This window comes from Buceros rhinoceros, unplaced genomic scaffold (genome assembly GCF_000710305.1).
Source record: "Buceros rhinoceros silvestris isolate BGI_N320 unplaced genomic scaffold, ASM71030v1 scaffold12414, whole genome shotgun sequence".
NCBI classification, from domain to species: Eukaryota; Metazoa; Chordata; class Aves; order Bucerotiformes; family Bucerotidae; genus Buceros; species Buceros rhinoceros.
In genome coordinates, this window is record NW_010410149.1 from 62,319 (window position 1) to 73,958 (window position 11,640).

An 11,640-nucleotide genomic window follows, 5' to 3' on the forward strand; every position below is an offset into this window, starting at 1 on the left:
TCTAATAGCAGCTATGTGTTCTGTTCCAAAGAGAGGTACTTGGGAAATCTGAACTCTATTCAAGTACATTATCTTAAACCTCTAAATGGATAGAACTGTTATTTGTATATTACAATTAATCTTACTATTGCAAAGTATTCTTAAGGTGGTTATGGAGACTTTTTTTTTTTTAAAGCCATGTGAGTTTTGCAAGTGTTGAGTTGACCTGTATCTCTATCAGGCATAAATTATAACTAGAAGAGTTTGCCTTTTCCTTTTTTGATTTTTTTTAAATTCTGTGAGACTGGCGCTTTACTAATACAGCTTTAAAAGAGGCTACAACTTCACATAGCTCATGAGGTAGGGGAGAGTGCATTACATCTTTCCTTTCCAAAGTGTTGCTTCATGATTACCATCTAAACCCTGCTGGGCTGAACAGATTGGTTCGATAATTACATACAATAACTGCAGTGGGCAGGTAACCCTCAGCTGGCACAGGGCAGCTCCCCTGTGAGAACTTCCATATGCAAACTGCACTGATGGAGTGCATTAGGTACATCTTTCCTGCCGGTGCACAGGCCTGATTACCGCCAGCCAAGACTCCAAGGTTAGCGTGTCAGCAGATTTGTGATGCATTAGGCAGGAATAAACACAGACACTTTTGTTCAGCCTGACCAAAATTAAGGAGGACTATTTCAGCACTCTACTGCTTTTATATGAGAGATAATGCATTCCTCCCAATTGTACTAGAAAACATTTTAAACACTCATCAGAAAAACAGATATCCAATACAGGCTACACAAAAGCAAAATACATTTATCTTGTTTCCAAGCTTATTTAATAAAAAGTGGTTTCTTAATCCTGATGCAAGTGAATTACATAGCAGTAGAAATCAGGCAGCATTTGTCTGACAAAAGCAACACCTGCACATCTGAAGCTGAACATTAGAAGGAACCACAAATCACTAAGATCCATATTTTTCCCACTTTATTTACTCCCAATATCTTCCAGCAACTCTTTAGCACTAAACAAAGTTAAGATGTTGCCTTTGCCTAAACAATTTAGTCAAGAGCTCCAGATACTTCCTTCAACACATGGTACTGTTAGCTTCTTGTTTTGCTAGAACTATTATAAAATACCATACACACAAACCAATACGTATTTACTACACGGAACCCCCACTCAACTTCCACACACACTCATCCTGCAAAAAAAAAAAAAAAAAAAAAAAAAAAAAAAAAAAAAAAAAAAAAAAAAAAAAAAAAAAAAAAAAAATCAACCTCCGAAAGAACTGTGGTCTGTCTTTCATTTACTTATACATCTGGGAAAGCTTGATTCATGACATAGAAGACAAAATGTTAACTTTTTAATATAGCAGACATCTGTGAGTTTTAGCCAAACACCAATACTGAGGAACGACTGGGATTCCAGAACCACCATGCTTATATGCAACACATAAGGCACATCATGGCTCAATTAGCTATACAAGCTGAAAGCACAGGGGAATCCTACTGTCTAAGAACTAACTTACCCAGAAGCAAGAAATATTGTCTCCTTGCTATGAAATAGCATAACTTCAGAACACCAAATAACACTGTTTTAAGTAAGAATTATGGTAGATTTTCCCAAAGGAACTGAAGAGTAGATGTCTTAAGACATGTTGTGATTAAAAGATCAGCCAAAATGCCATAAATACTCTGTATTAGAGGTCACCATCTTCCAAAGGTGGATGCCAGACTGCATGTTTCTTTTCCAAATTAGACATAAGCAAGCCAAAAGAAATTCAGCATGTGCTAGAAGATACTGGCTTTCAGAGGCAAGATGCTACTGATCAGTGGTAAATTATCTTTATGGAAAGCAGTTTCTAACAGTTTGGAATTTGGAGCTTATCTTTAAAACACTCAGCCATCCAGCTGAGCTTCCTATCACAGCTGAAAATACATATAATTTTAATTAGCATTTATGTTCTTCCTTTCTTCCTTTATGTATCTAAGGGTCCAGCTATTCTCAACTACAAAAAATTGTCTTCCTGTTCTCCTAGCCTCTCATTAATGTCTGATATCCCCTGAAAGAAAAACCTAGTAGCATGAGCTCCCAAACATACGTTCTGGGAAGGAAGACAACCTGTTGAAGATTCTCTTTCCATTCATTGTTAGAGAACAGAGCAAAGTACATCCTTGGAAGGAGGACTGGCATGAGCTGTTTTACTCTAGCCTACACCACAGCTGTCAAAGGCCTAGAAAATCCAAAATAGAAGGAAGAGTCATCTGTCCTGGTATTTTGTCAAAAGTAAGCAGGCTGTCAACCTGACTTCAAGCAAACAATGTTACTCTGTCTGGACACTCTAGAAGTAGCTGGCACAAAGTAGCTAGCATGAAGTCCAGAGCAAAACAAAGTGGACTACTGAAAACAGTTACTCAAACAGGCCATTAACACTCATTAGTTTATATAAGTGACTGAACATATTTGTGACATATTGTGACAACTGACCAAGCTGATCATGCATATGGTTCCTCAAAGTAAAGAAAAAAAAAATAATCCCAAAATGCAATCAACTCCAGAAACCAACCCTAGAAACCCCAAATCATCAAAACCCAATGGAAAAAGATAACTCTTAATTAATGCTAGTAGGTAAGAACCTACAGAAAAGTATTATGCCATCCTTTGGGAATGGTCTTGACCAAGATTTTTGAAATTTGATTCCATTGGAAATGTGAACAAGCCATCTCTGCTGGACAAGGACATTAAAGGTCACAGATGTTGGCTCTGCAGCAGGCCAACGTATGTAGCAAAGAAGTCAGTCAACCATTAAAAACATTTTTTCGCTCCCCCTCCCCCCCCCAAAAAAAAAAAAACCACAGGTCTCAAGCCATGTTAATCCACAGGGGGAACAGAAGAATTTATGCTAATGAACTCTCCTTTTGGACAGATCTTTACACTCAGTTCAGCAGCAAACAATAGTATAAAGACCACGGCTGTACAATTCTAGCCAAAGTACTATTTACAGGCAAAAAGAAGAAAAGCTGGACATATATCCTCAGAAGACTTTAAAATCCTACAGCTTCTTTTGTGTTTTTTGCCCAACTTTGAACACACTGCTGATCATATCTGTAAGCAGACAGAATTCTAGTATTATCATCCTGTATTATAATTCTTAGTTCTCTGATTCATGCTAAAGGAAACAATAAACTGCCCACCTATTATTAACAAATGCAAACAAGCTAATAAATGCAGTTTGAAGCACGGGATAATAATAGGCCTGTTGTGATAGGACAAGGAATAATAGTGTTAAACTAAAAGAAGGGAGATTCAGACTAGATATAGGGAAGAAATTTTTTTACGTTGAGGGTGGTGAAACGCCGGCACAGGTTGCCCAGCGAGGTCATAGATGCCCCATCCCTGGAAATATTCCAGATCAGGTCAGACAGGACTCTGAGTAACCTGATCTAGTTGAAGATGTCCCTGCTCACTGCAGGGAGGTCGTCTCCAACCCGAACTATTTTCTAATTCTGTGATTTATCATTCTATTTTTTGACCATTTTTATTGTTATTATAAACTGTTTTAACATATGATTTTCCTAAGGCTTTAAAAGTTGTTACACTGTATGCAAATGCGAGCACAAATCTAGAGTTTAAGTCTTCTTGAATATAATGCCCCTAGCCTACTAATATAGTTAATACTCATAAATAACACGTTAAATTACAGGAATTCAATATGTGAATTCCAGAATCGAATACTTGGCATAAAGATGTATACTTTAAACTAAGCTTTGAAATAGTCACAGAAAGGAAACTAACATGAAATAAAAACTAGACTTATTTCACTTCACATGTATTTTGACCCATCTGGAATTCTATCAGTTTAAGGAAAATAAGTAAATTAATTAAATGTTAATCTATTCAAATGTCATTACAACTATATACATACATTCTGTTATCCAAGATATTATCTATTATGAAAGTACACCTATAACCATCATTCCAGTTTAAGCTTTAATAACAATTGATGAAGTTAAATTAGAGAAATAATGTGTAAGAGTAGGACTTAAACAAACTTTTCACTATTTTTTAATATCATACTGTATGCAATTCTGACATGTAGTTCCAATACCACTTTAACTCTAATTTAGTTAAAAAAAATGCATTAGAAGCTGACGTAAATTTTTAAGAGTAAAAACCTTTTGCACGGGTTTTGTTTGCAAGTCTCCATTCTCCAATAAGCCAATGTCAAGTACTCCATCATCTTTTTGCCCAATGGCCTTAAGTCCTTGCAGAAGTATTTCTCGGAAATGCCGGTAAACAGGTTTCTCTTCATAACTCAGTAGCTTCACCTTTTCTATGTATTTGGCTATTTCATCTAAAGAAATAGTACCTCCAATTAACTTCTATTTGAAAACATTTTAACCATTCACTTTTACCACAAAAGAGTCAGAAATTATGCATGCACTACTTACACAATTTTTTGAAATGGTTATTTATAAACTCATAATTATGACTTTACTACAATGCATATTAGAAAAAAATTATAGGAAGGTTCACTACCCAGTGATGACAACATCAATGCTATTTCCATGATCATTGCAACGAAGAAAACAGTCATTTGTAAAAAATGTTATAGGCCAATCTTCACCAATAAATGTTTGTTTACATTATATTTCTCACATCTATATTTAAAAATGTTGAAAAGGAAACTCAGTGTTATCTCAGAACATCATCAGTTCAAGACTGAAACATATTAAAAAAATTCATGAAATATTTGACCACTGAAAAACCAGACAAGTCACACTTGACAGAGAAAACTCTTCTGATCACCAGCAGTAGCTGGAAAAAAACTAAATATTTAAGTTTAACATTCCAAGAAAGTGTATTTCTAATAGAGCTGGGTTTTAAAAAATTTTTTTTAAATCTACTCAGCAAATTGTCAATGCCAAATAGAAACAATAGAGACTTCAAGTTCCCATTACTTGAGCTGAGGTTAACTGTATGAGGTTCAATAGGACAAGTGCTGGGTTCTGCACTTGGGCCTGCAACACTACAGGCTTGAGAAAGTGGCGGGAAAGCTGCCCAGCGGAAAAAGACCTGGGGGTGCGGGTCAGCAGCCGGCTGAATATGAGCCAGCAGAGTGCCCAGGACGCCAAAAAGTCCAATGGCATCCTGGCTTGTATCAGCAATAGAGCGACCACCAGGAGAGGGGAAGTGATTGTTCCCCCTGTTCTCAGCACAGGTGAGGCCACATCTTTACTACTGTGTCCAGTTTTGGGCCCCTCACTTCAAGAAGGACGTTGAGGTGCTGGAACATGTTCAGAGAAGGGCAACAAAGCTGGTGAAGGGTCTGGAGAGCAAGTCCTGTGAGAAATGGCTGAGGGAACTGGGGTTGTTTAGCCTGGAGAAAAGAAGACTGAGGGAAGACCTTATTGCTCTCTACAACTACCTGAAAGAAGGTAGTAGCGAGGCAGGGTTTGGTCTCTTCTCCAATATAACAAGCAACAGGACAAGAGGAAATGGCCTTAGGCTGCATCACGGGAAATTTAGGTTAGATATCAGGAGAAATTTCTTTACAGAGAAGGTTGGGAAGTATTGGAACAGGCTGCCCAGGAAAGTGGTGGAGTCCCCATCCCTGAAAGTGTTTCAAAGCCGTGTAGATGTGGTGCTGAGGGACGTGGTTTAGGGACCCTGGCAGCGCAGGGTGAACAGTTGGACTAGATGATGTTAAAGGTCTCTTCCAACCAGATGATTCTGTGATTTTGAACCTCTAAAATTCAGTTGTGAAAAGTCAACTCACACATTTCATGTTTGCAAATACTTAATACTGTCTTTAGTCAGAAGCAACACAGTATCTGCAGGTCGTAACTGCAGCCGAAAAGAAGCATCTAATCAGCTATCTCCTAATCAGCAATCTAATCCATGCTACTTTGTGCTGCTGATAAAAGTACAAACTTAAGTATACAAGGCAGATTTAAAGAAGCAACAGATTACACTACAATGCCTGAGACACACCTCTCTGGAAGAAAGCTGCTGACAGTATGACAACTCCTCACCTTTAGCAGCAACTGAATTGATTGGGTTTTATTTGAATACTGAGTATCACAGCTTTGTACTCACTCAACATACCTCATAAATACATATTTCAGAGCTTCTACTCATTGTCTAAAGTTGTCTACAAGTTGGTGGTGACACCTAGATTGATTTTTTTTTTTTAAAAAAAAAGGACATTAAAACAAATGAGAATGCTTATCATATGGTACAAACCAAAGTATTTCGATTTAAAATAGTCCTCTTACCTGGTTTATTTTTCTCAGGAAAGCATTTGTCCATCAAAAATGAAATATTATCTCTACATCTGAAAAACAAAATTATTCAAAACTATTGTTTCTTTCAAAGTCTGAATCTTGTCCTCTTCTGATAGGCTTCCTAAGTACCTAGACTGGGGAGTGGGATTGAAGAGCTTTGCTAACATTGATGGAGCCCAAAATGTTAAAAGTAAAGATAAGGAAGGAAGCCAGATAAATATTTCTTAATGAAACAGAAACTGCTGTGCTGGGACAGCTTACTTCATTTTAAATATCTGACAAGACAGCTTGAGCAGGGATGAAGAGGAAGACAAAGAAATGTAACATTGAGGGAGAAGGACAAAAAAAAAAATTAAAATTCCACATCAGTAGCCCTGTAGCTGGAATGATGCTCAAAGATGTTTAAGATCCACCTTTAACTCTCATCTCTGCCACTGAGCATGGTGTTATAAAGGCTACTCATACCGCATGCTTCTGTTCTCTTTCTGTAAAGCAGAACTGATGGTTACTGGTAAGAGTGCTTTGTGGCTTAACCTTGGCACTAAGCAAAAGAAGACAGAGCAGAATAGTACAAGCAAAGTTTAATTACAAGCCAAGGATTCATGAGACAATGAAGGGAAACTGGGGGATATACAAAACAACAGCCTACCCACCACATGGGAACATACTGAAAGTACAAAGCACTGCACATTAAGACATTTTCATTCCTAATTTCAAAAGAGAAAGAAAAGAAGTCATTTCTGACCTGATTTTTAAGTCTCTGACAAAATTTGGATCTTTCAAATTATCTTCCCATGGTAGATGGCCACTAAGCCAATGAATCATACAGTAACCCAAGATCTCCAGATCACCACGTCTCGATGGCGCTAAAAGCACACATAAAAAAAAAAAAGCACCACTGTAAGAGAAGCTAATAAATCACACAAAGTTTAGCAGCAGTTACAATTTGTAAATATCTTAAGACAACTGTTAGTGTTGGCTTTTTATGTAACACTACTGTATCTGTTACTCATTCCTTTATTTTAGTGAGAAAGCAAGGAAGGAAAAAATATTGTTCCTACATCTGGACAGATAACTTCATTTTCAAGTCTTTTATCAATCTGTTTCTCAAGGATATGACACGCTGCAGTTATCCCGATTAGGTAAGCTTTCTAGAGTACCCCAATCGTCGAAAAAATAGAGCAAATTAGCAAAGTGATTGACTTTCTGTTCAAAACAGGGTTTACTTCCCTTCTTCTATAAAACAGTAATAGCGGCAAAACCCCAGCTCCTGAAAAAAATATTCCACAATGCTGGAACATTTTATGTGACCTGAAAACTGTATAGAGGACAAGGGGGACTTAATCTTATAAGAAATATAGGGACAGTCTTTTTAGTCCTATTGTGACAGGACAAGGGGTGATCGTTTTGAACTAAACGAGGGGAGATTCAGACTAGAGATAAGGAAGAAATTGTTTACATTGAGGATGGTGAAACATCGGCACAGGTTGCCCAGAGAGGTGGTAGATACCCCATGCCTGGACACATTCCAGGTCAGGTTGGATGGGGCTCTGAGTAAACTAAGATGGTCTTTAAAGGTCCCTTCCAACCCAAAACACTCTGTTTCTACATCTAGATCAGATGCCTGAGCTTTGTCAATAAAAACCAAAAACCATCCACATGTACACTGACCATAAAGACACTAGAAGTATAAATAAACCTTTTTATGTCTAGAAGTATAAATGTCCCTTTCATGATCAACCTCTTCTTACCTTTGATATTCACTGACTATAGGCAGAATTATGAAATAATATTCCATAATTAAATGAAGTATCATAAAAATCTTCTAAATATTAAGCCATAAACAAGATAAATAATTGTGTGTATCTTTGCCAAGTATGGAAGAACAATGTTCACATTGATAACAGAAACTATCCCCTGGAAACAGAGCCTGTTTTTCTATCATGATCTCATAAGCGCTATTCCATTTTTACTAAGTTAATAAAAAGCAATACACTAAACATCTTAACAATCTTTATAAATTGAGGATATCTATTCATGAAAGTTACATTAAAAACACAGTAAATTAATACCAAAGTAAAAGTTAGTAAATGAAAAAGAAGAAAAATGCCACCATGGTCCATAGAGAAGCAAAATACATTTATATAGATTCAGAAACCTGGTTGTTTACAGAACTCAACACAGCAAATAAAGCATTTTGTGTTTGTAAAAGGGCTGCACAATTGCCTATTGCTGAGAAAGTTTTACATCCTTACCCGCACCCTTGTGTGCATCAATACTGGTATATTCAATAGTTCCATCATGGCACCTTTTAGGATCTTCTTTATATACTCTGTGAACTCCTTCAGGACAGTATCGGTAGGCAAGTCCATAATCCACCAGGTACACCTAGTAATTTCCACAAAGAATTCTAAGATTAAAGGACTATAAATACAAAAAATACGCAAATAATAACTGTAACTCCCAACAATTCTCAGAACTTCTTAAAAAGAATTAAAAATGGTGAGGTTTTTAAACTTTAAATGATCCCTTCTCAGTGCTTTATTGAAGTTACTACATATTATTTGAAAACAACCTATCAGATAGGTTTTGTTGTTTTCCGTACAGTCTGATCTGGAAGTAGTTTCTTGCTGATGCAGATGACAAGTAAAGTACAAGTCAGTTATTGATTAAATAATAGCAAGATTAAATGAAAAAAAGAAAAAAAAAGGAAGAATACAGATGCAGTATTCAGAGTTATAAATGCACTTCCTGCCCTACTCTCTTTAAGGTCAGCTGTCCACTTTGAATACTACCACATACTATTATTTCTCACTAACACCACAGCTGCTTTAAAAGAACAGATTATTTTAGTCATTTCATGAGCCAGAACATTTGGGCAATAAGATATACATAATACTGAAACTCTAATATGCAGTATTTGAATAGTAAAGAGAGCTAAAAACGCGGAAAAATTAAACATTTCTGGAAATCAAGTGAAACACTTTAAAGACCAATTTTTCCAAGTAACAGAACATTTATCTGATCAGATTTCTTGAACAAAGGAATGAGGTAACAATGCAGACAGGCATTGTGCTCTATAACTTTAAGTTTCCACCTGCACATACCCAAGAGTCAATTTCTTTCTTAATCTTGAGAATTTACCTAGAGTATTTTAGGGCCAATAGTCAATTTGATAACTGTCCAGCAAAATGCATTTAAAAAATCGCAGAATATTAACTAGATACAAATGTCAAGCAGAAATAATGTTACCATATACATTCTTAAAAGTGAGCTTCTGCTAGATTTCACAGGTTCAAAGCACTTCCATGTGTTGTCAAACAGATGGTTTAAAACATGAGGAATAAAATGCATTGGAAATACCTGATTAGGGTTCTTGTAACTCAGAAGAAGGTTTGAAGCCTTGATATCTCCATGCGCATATTCATGCTCATGAACGTATTCCAGAATATCAAGCTAACAAAACAAAATACAATCATATAAATGCAGTACCCAGCTCCACCCAGTAGAGGACCTGTACTCAGCCTGAAAGTATGATCTAACCGAAAGACTTACATGAGGAAGCCAGGCTGTAAAAAAACAACGTAGTTTTTAAACTTACTATTCTCAGGCCTAACTGTAGTACAGTTTTACGGGAAAATCGCTTTCCATTCTCTTCAAACATCTTCTGAAGATCTCTGCCAAATCGCTCCATTATCATAAATCGATAACTAAATTCAAGGGAAAAAAAACAACAGCAAAGTTACTGAATTAAATTTAGCAAAGTAATTTATCTATGTGTGAATTGTACAACTACTGATCGAAAACATCCCTCTCAAAAGAGAAACTGCAGGTACACTTATACATGGGAAAGACCTGACTTTTTTTTTAACGTACATCAACTCTTAACTTTTTTACATCGGCTAGTCAAAAGTTTGTCCATCAAAAGAACTGTTCTTTATTCCTGAATAGTTACACAATACAACAAGCACCCACAGAGGAAGATACCTGTATTATAATTCGTTATAGGTGAAAACAAGCATCAGTTACTTACAGAAATACATTTTTGACTGACTTAACACGGTTACTTAAAATAGTTTCTTGAAATCTATTACAACCTTTTTTTAAACCTATTAATAAAAACAAAAACCTCTCACTTGCCAAAGGTGTTCAATATTCATTGCTATAGTCAAAGTGGTTCTCTTACTGAAAAAGCTCATAGTAGCTCTTTTAAAGAATCTCACACCTTAAACACTGAATGGAAATAAAAGTTTATTTGGGTAAAAAACCCACAATTTTGTTATATTTACTTTTGCCTCTCGAAATTAACGTTGTTTAAACATTAGATTATTTATAAAGTTGAGGACCTTCTGAGACAATAATAGTTCTGACATACTAGGGCATACATACCAACTGTGGTCCAAACAAAGAAGCCTGACCTACTATAAGCCACCAGAGAACTACTAAACACCTTTCAGCATAGCTGTTTAGAGAAAGCTCACGAAGAAACAAAGACTTACATAAACAAGCAAAACATTCAAGGCCAAGTAACAAAAACCCTTCATGACCTGGAACAATACTAAAAAACCATCCCTAGACTTAAGACAAGTTTAACATGAGACTAGCAACTCTTCTAGCCCATAGATTAAGTAAAAAAAAAAAAACCCACCCCTACAGAAAAAAAAACAGATTGACAGAAAACTAAGTCTTTTAGCTGTGTGAGTGAAAAATATTCTTTAGGTGCACACCTCAAGAAAAACTTTAAAGGTAGTCATATTATTCAAACAAACACCTACAGTAGAAGTCAACTTTATCATACACATTAGAGGTCAACTTTATTTTCATTCAGAGATGAAAAGCCTCTAACCCACGTATGTATAGCATCACTGTATTACAGCAATGTTTGAGACAAATGGAAATTAAACCACCATGAATATAACAGACACAAATATGAGTCATAAGGTACATATAAAATGTATCTATTCCTTAAACAGACCCTGTCATGAACATGAAACTTTGTAGCAGAAAGGAACACCATGAAGATAGGTAGAAAATACATCCTATACAGTAAATTAAGTTAAAAAGGATACTGCTCATGGATGAAATCGATCCCAGTATATGCCAATGAAAGATATATTCACCTGTTTCCGTTTTTTTCATGCAAGCCAGAACCCCAGTATCTTGGTACACCTAAATATTTCAGTTTATTTGATTTAGTCCACTTCTGAACTGAAAATACAAATAAAGATAAGTTCATGAACTCTCAACAGAAGACACTTAAAAAGGGAGGACTCACATCACTTACAGTTTCTACATATGTGAGCTGCTTATTTCATGGAAACTTTTATGCAAAGTGTACTGTAAAGTTAACGATGCATCCATTTCAGGGAAA

General features: G+C 36.1%; 1 protein-coding gene across 1 annotated transcript in view; it reads right to left on the minus strand.

Annotated features, from left to right (window-relative positions):
- Positions 1-11,640, minus strand: part of VRK1 (vaccinia related kinase 1) — a 29,754-nt gene that overhangs the window by 11,574 nt on the left and 6,540 nt on the right. The window contains exons 4-10 of the mRNA XM_010135500.1: positions 11,390-11,477; positions 9,871-9,979; positions 9,633-9,725; positions 8,525-8,657; positions 7,015-7,135; positions 6,261-6,319; positions 4,158-4,336 (exon numbers count right to left, since the gene is read on the minus strand). Of these exons, the coding sequence (XP_010133802.1) occupies positions 4,158-4,336; positions 6,261-6,319; positions 7,015-7,135; positions 8,525-8,657; positions 9,633-9,725; positions 9,871-9,979; positions 11,390-11,477 (782 nt within the window). The remainder of the gene's footprint in view (positions 1-4,157; positions 4,337-6,260; positions 6,320-7,014; positions 7,136-8,524; positions 8,658-9,632; positions 9,726-9,870; positions 9,980-11,389; positions 11,478-11,640) is intronic.